The 6,591-nt window shown below is 57.3% G+C and overlaps 1 protein-coding gene across 1 annotated transcript; it reads right to left on the reverse strand.

Moving 5' to 3' along the window:
* Positions 1-134: 134 nt before the first annotated feature.
* Positions 135-6,539, reverse strand: CTXND1 (cortexin domain containing 1). Its single transcript, XM_081809648.1, has one exon. The coding sequence runs from the start codon at positions 5,828-5,830 to the stop codon at positions 5,651-5,653; it is 180 nt and encodes a 59-aa protein (XP_081665774.1). The 5' UTR covers positions 5,831-6,539; the 3' UTR covers positions 135-5,650.
* Positions 6,540-6,591: the final 52 nt, after the last annotated feature.

Raw genomic sequence — 6,591 nt, forward strand, 5'->3', positions numbered from 1 at the left:
CACCTGGGTGGCTCAGTTGGTTAAGCAACTGCCTTCGGCTCAGGTCATGATTCTGGAGTCCCGGGATCGAGTCCCACATCGGGCTCCCTGCTCAGCGGGGGGTCTGCTTCTCCCTCTGACCCTTCCCCTCTCATGCTCTCTGTCTCCCATTCTCTCTCTCAGATAAATAAATAAAATCTTTAAAAAAAAAAAAAGAAAAGCCAGGAGTATTTGTTCTCCTCACTCCTTCCCTTCTGGGCCACCGTTTTGGGGTGGCTGGGTCCCGCTGGGTCCCTGTACTGTGGCTCACAGCTCCTGTGGGCAGCATGGCCCCCACCCCCCAAGCAAGGAGTGGCAATGGCTTCCCATCGTCATCGATCCTGGGTTATTCACCCGCCCTTGCTGGTTCTCTTAAACCTGTCTGTGCTTCTGAAAATCGTCCCTGAATTAAGCCCTCTTCAATGAATCTTCTGAGTACACAAAGGAATGTCTGGAATGATGGCTGGAATTTCCCTGGAATACTGCAGAGGAAGGAGTCTGAGGGCTCAGGGAGATGGGACTGTTGGAGTGAGTCTATTCTGTGCAACTGACTGGTTCAGTCACCCCAAAACCAACCTCCCTGGAGGGCCCTGAGGCCAATTCCATCACAAAGGCATTAAGAATGCATTAGTAAGGGTGGGGGTCCCCAGCATTCTTGAAGAACCCTCCTTCGGTTCGGAGACAGTGGTGAGAGATGAGGTTCCCAGATGTCAGCGGTAATAATGGGGTCCCACGGACTGGAAGGGGCCAGGTGGTCCAGGAGACCCAATGGTACAGGGAGTGTCTGTGGCAGACAGGGATACCGTGTGGAGCTTCTAACCATCCCCAGCGGTGAACCAGAGTGCTGGCCCAACTGGAGAAGATTTAGGAAGAGAGGATTCAGGGCCGTCTTGGGGAGATGTATATGGAAGGACATCTTTGAAAGGTCTTGAATGTGAAGATATTCATGTGCCAACGAAATGCCCATCAGAAGACGTGCACGCGGAGAAGGCTCTCGATAATCAGGTGGGGATGTCGGCCCCTTCCTTATCCACTCTGGGGCTTGCTCAGTGGCACCAGGAACACAGTGGCCACAGTGGAAGACATGGAGGCCGTATATGGGTCCAACAGTGTGGGATCTCCCTCACTAAGCCTCATCTGTTTCCATCATTTCTAGACATGCAACCTGCCGATGAGTGAGGCCAAAGTTCAGCCCCTGGTAGGACACCATTCCGCAGGAGTGGGCTGTGGGAACAGGCCAGCCACTTGGGGGTGGGTTGATTACGCGGCACCCGTTCGATCATGGAGGGTGGTGGGAAGAGCTTCAGATTCTGGATATGGACCTGCCGCCCCTGCCTCCCCAGCGTTTTGTAGGGTTCGTTCATCTCCATGCATCTCAGCAACATGACCTCCCACCGAAGGAAGTGCAGCAGTGGGGGCTCATAATGTGGCCAGTGGGTCTCCCCTTATTGACCCGGGGGCAGAGAAGGGGCTCACTGCACTGTCTGAGGGATCTATCCCAACAGCCATTGGGAAGTGAGGGCGCTGCTACACAGTGGGGGCGGGGAGCAAGGAGGACTGGTTCTGGAACCCAGAGGTTCACTGGGGAGCCCCTCGTTACTCCCCATCCCATACCCCCCAGGGATGCCAATGTTACCCATCCTGAGACTGTAGTTGGAGCAGCGCTATCCTAGGGCACCTGTCCTCTCCGAGCAGACCGTGCAGCTTGTTAACCACCGTGGGTGGCAGGGCCGGTCTTCAGCGGGGAGACCGCGGGACACGGAACCACACCAGTGGACACAGCGGGCGTGGCGATTCTCTCCAGCTGGTGTTTGGAAGCGCGGCCAGCTCCTTTTAGATGGGGCTGGCCTCTGGAGCTCGGGGACAGGGTTATGGGCAAGGGAGACCTGGGCCTTTCAATTCCATAAAACCTCGGTAGACATTTGAGCGACTAGTTGGAAAAAATAAAACAGAGATGTTGGGAATTGATGCTCCAGGCTGGGGAAGCGCGTGTCCTGTTTCTCCCACCGGCCTCTTGGGGGCCATCGTCTGACGGCCCACTTCTGCCTGTGTGTGTCCCACCTGTCCCTTTCCGGATTGCGTTCCCTCCCATGGCCCACCGTCCAGATGCTTTTATTGTCCCCAAATACCACTGCCACAGAATGGACTGGGGAGCAGACTCTACTGAGGGTCTGGAGGGACCTGGGGGAGCTGAGCAGAGCACAGGGCAGACCACAGGCCGAAGTGGCCACTGGACACCACGATCTGGAAAAGCCTCCGCCCTTTCTCCGCAGTGGGGACTTTCAGGTCTTCTTTTCCCTTAAGCCTTGGACTGTGGCAAGCTTCACAGACCTCTCTCTCTCTCTCGCTGAATGCTTTCACTTCCTCCCCACCAGCTTTCAGTCTTCAAAAATTCTGTTCATTTCTTTTGCTGGACAGTTTCTCTCTCCATCCACACCCCAAACCACATCTCGACTAGCCAAGAGCTGGCCAAGAGGCTCTGATCACAGAAGCCCACCTCCTCATCCTGAGCAGCACAGTGCAACAACAGAAGCTCCGGATTCCCTTTCATACGATCAAATGCTACGTGTGTCTCAGGTGGAGGGGCTTGGGGTTTAAGTATTTATTCCCCTGAGCCAGCTCCCAGGGTCCATCACATCTGTCTTATCTTTCTTTTGTCTCGTGGTGCACGTACAATCAGGAAAATGAAAGCAACCGAGTACTTAATAATAGGAGTCCAGATAACCGTGTAACGCTAGATGGCATGTTCCGTGGCCACTCAAATGATAAATAGGAAGGCTGTGGCAGAAACATGCTCATGAGGTGATGTTAAGAGGGAGTATGATTTTCAGTTATGTAAGTGATGACATTTATGAAAGAACGTATCTTGCATTTGGACAAGGATTAGAAGAGAGCGTATGGGTACACAATGAAAATCACTATTTTGCTGGAGGCTTGGATGGGGTGTGATATTTTTATTTTTCATCTTTTCTGAAATGTTATTTCCCCTTGCCACCAAAAAATAAACAAAAAACAAAAAACACCAGTCCAGAGATAGGGTGGGAAACATCAGCAGATGTAAGTGTGGAAAAGAATGAAGTGGGAGCATGGGATCCCCAGGGCCGTGCTTCTCAAACTTCAGTGCACTCACCGGCCGCTTGGTGACTCTCACCAGCAGATTCCTGGGCGCCATCCCCAGAGACGCGGACCCTGGAGGTCTGGACCGGGCCCGGGATCCTGGATTTCCAGCAAGCTCCTCACCATTGCAGATGTGACCCTAGGATACCTGTCTTTCACTCCTGAGAATTCCAGAGTATCTCCTGGTGAGGTCTTCCAGACCTCCTCCGGTTCTTGGGATCTGTTACTAACTGATTGGGAGCTGGTTCTGATTTCCATCGTAAATCCACACGGATGGGTTTGCACGGAAGTGCTGGGTGTCTCGGAGGTAGGCTGCAGAGCGGAGGCTGCTGCTGGGCCTGAGGCGATGCGCAAGGTCCTTCCTTCACCCAGAGTCTCTGGTGCATCTCGGTTCACTGCCCTTGCTAGCTGCCCCTTTGTGCATCCCACATAGTGCGTGTGCATGTGTGGGGGGGGGCGCAGACAGCTGGACAGGCCCTGGAATTTGCCTAAACAGCTGTGGCCTAGTTCACTTGTAGGGGTCGCCTAGTGGTGACAGTACTTTGGAAACCCACTGCCCAGGTGCCTGGGTTGGAGTGGGACCCAGGGCTGGGATGCAGGCGACGGGAAGGGAGCGTTGCCCTTCTTCACAGGTGCGGGTCTCTCCTGATGGGGATGGCAGGCCATGCCTCGGAGGGAGGGGCTTCTAGTGTAACTTCATACCGTGTGTGGTTCAACAGATGACAATGACGATGATGTAAATGAATAGACACCATAGCCCTTGAGGTCAGGTGCCGGGAGAGGTTGCTGTGAGGATCCCTCCGACCAGGGGTCCTGGCTGGGAGATTTAGCCCAGGAAGTGGCCCTGGGAGGTTGAGGCAAGTCCAGGGTTCCAGGCTCTGCTGGGAGGGGGGATCCCAGAACCTGCCCCTTCTGGCTCAGACCCCTGGCTTCTCCTGAGGGGTAGAGTCAAGGAAGGACACTGATGTCGGCCCATGTTCCTTCATTCCATCCTCACAACAACCTTGTGAGGTAGATGTGGTTCCCTCATGCCACAGAGGAGGGAAGTGGGGCTCAGAGAGGCTGAAGAGTTATTGGGGTGATACAGCAGGAAGTAGAGGAGCTGGGACTTGGGACCAGCGCTGTGGGCCCCGTGTTCTTGCTGCAAGGTCATAGATGGAGGTGATGGGGGAGGAGGGGGGCCCCAAGAACAGTCCCTATCAGCAACCTGTTCCTTGCCCCCCACTAGCCCCCTCTTGTCCTTTCAGCCGTGGGAGCCTCACACCAAACAAAGAGAGCAAGGCTTTTCCTCCCCGTTGTGACATGAGGGGACTGAGGCACGCAGAGGTGGCGGGACTTGCTCACGGCCACGCAGTCGCTGGGGGACTGAGGACAAGACCCAGGGCTCCCGGGCCAGTGCTCCCCCTGCAGAGTGTGCACGCCCAAGAGCCGACAGCATGGGATAAGGTCGTGTGCAGGGAAGTCAGCAAACAGATTTAACCGTGCTGCCGAAGCCCTCGCTGATGGAGCCGAGACCTCCCGCCCTGCTGGAGCACTCTGCGGCCGCTAACGCGGCGGGTTGTGATGGGACAGGAAGGGGTCCATGCTCTACTGTGAGGCGGGGCAACATCATCCCTACGGTATGCACATGACCGTTTAAAAAGAGGTGTGTAAAAAAAAAAAAGCCGGGGGCGCCTGGGTGGCTCAGTTGGTTAAGCGACTGCCTTCGGCTCGGGTCATGATCCTGGAGTCCCGGGATCGAGTCCCGCATCGGGCTCCCTGCTCAGCAGGGAGTCTGCTTCTCCCTCTGACCCTCCCCCCTCTCATATGCTCCCTCTCTCTCATTCTCTCTCTCTCTCAAATAAAAATAAATTAAAAAATCTTTAAAAAAAAAAAAAAAAAAAGCCGGGGAGAAATATATCAAAATGGTGGCTTTGGGGAAGTGGGATTCTAAGTGTCATTTCCCCCCCCCTTCTATTTTTCTGTATGTTCCCAAATTCCCAAAATGCCCATTTCATTTATGACGGGAAAAATAAACCCCTCTATGTTTTAGTTTAAAAAAAATACTGCTGGGAAGCAGGCCTGTGCCCTGCGTGAAGGTTGGGTGAGGCCCCTTGCATCCGCCTTCGCCTTCGCCCTCGCCTTCGCCCTCGCCCCACTGCTGCCCAGCGGCCGGCCGGGGCGGGGGCACATCTGTGCTGGAGCGACGGGGGCTCCTGTGTGTGCTGCTTTGCATTTTAAGGGCGGACAGTGTCCTCTGTTGTGTGACAGTGGGGGCCTGCCCTGGACCCAACCCCAGAAGGTGCCCAGGAGCCAGGGAAGGGGATCCCCCATTGTCCCACAGCGACTCCCCAGCCCGGTGCTCTCATCTCCAGGCTGGCCCACCGTGGAGCCCCCATGCACCTCACTGTGGTGCTCGAGGGGGAGCAGGTGCGGCTCCGGTGAACCCCCGCCATCTGCGGCCAAATCCATTCCCAGCGCCGCGGGCGGGCGGGCCAGTGGCCAGGGGACGTGGAGGTCCCCCCGCGCCCGCACCTCAGTCGTCCAGGTGCTGCTCCTCCCAGGTGGACGTGGGGATGGCGCTGTAAGGGTCCATGATGACCTTGGCACAGCGAATGATCATCACCACGAGGAAGAGGCAGAGGAAGACGAAGCAGGCCAGGGTCAGCCCTTTGTCCACATCCACGTAGACGGGCTCAGGCGTGGGGTCCTCCATGTCGGGGCTGTGGCAGTGGGCTCCTCCAGCTTGGGCTTGACTGGTACCATTTTCCACCCCTGCAGAGAGCCAGGGCACAGGCCCCTGGGGTTCAGCATGTGGCCCAGCACCCCCTGAGGGGCCCAGCCCTGAACCTCGAAGGGGACCCCCAGCCAATGCCTCCGGGGCAGGGGGGCGAGGGGAGGGAGGCAGGCCAGCGGGGGCGGGGCTGGGTGCAGGTGGAGGTCTCTTGGGGGTGGAGCTCCCACACTTGCCTCCACCGCCCCAGACCCTTGGGAAGGACGTTTTCAGGATGCTTTCAACTCTGCCAGGCCACTGACTGAGGGTGACGGGAGAGTGCTAACAAAATTAGGTAAGGAATATATTCGCGAAGACAGCAGAAGCCCTATTTGGAACGGCCCGTATGAACGGCTGCAGAGGCCCTGCTGTCCCTGGCCGGGGTGGGGGCAGGGGAGGGTCCCCTCGTGGGCTTCCCCAGCGACATCTGCTGAGCCCCCGCCACAGGGTTTGGAAAGCACAGGTGTGACGGGAAGACGGGTTTGGGCAGTCGCGGGGACCCCCATCCCCGCCTGCCGAGGCCTTGCCCCGCAGCCCCGGGCATAAGACCGTGTAGTGACCCCATGGGTCCCGCCTGCACCTCCCTGCCGAGGGCGGTGACAACACGAGGCGCCAGGCCGCGCGGGGGTGACGAGGCGGCAGGGGGGTCCGCGTGGGGACGGGGAGGCGGCAGGGGGGCCCGCGTGGGGACGGGGAGGCGGCAG

The sequence above is a fragment of the Leptonychotes weddellii genome, unplaced genomic scaffold, assembly GCF_054177405.1.
Source record: "Leptonychotes weddellii isolate Sample4059 unplaced genomic scaffold, ASM5417740v2 HiC_scaffold_11824, whole genome shotgun sequence".
Classification (NCBI taxonomy): Eukaryota; Metazoa; Chordata; class Mammalia; order Carnivora; family Phocidae; genus Leptonychotes; species Leptonychotes weddellii.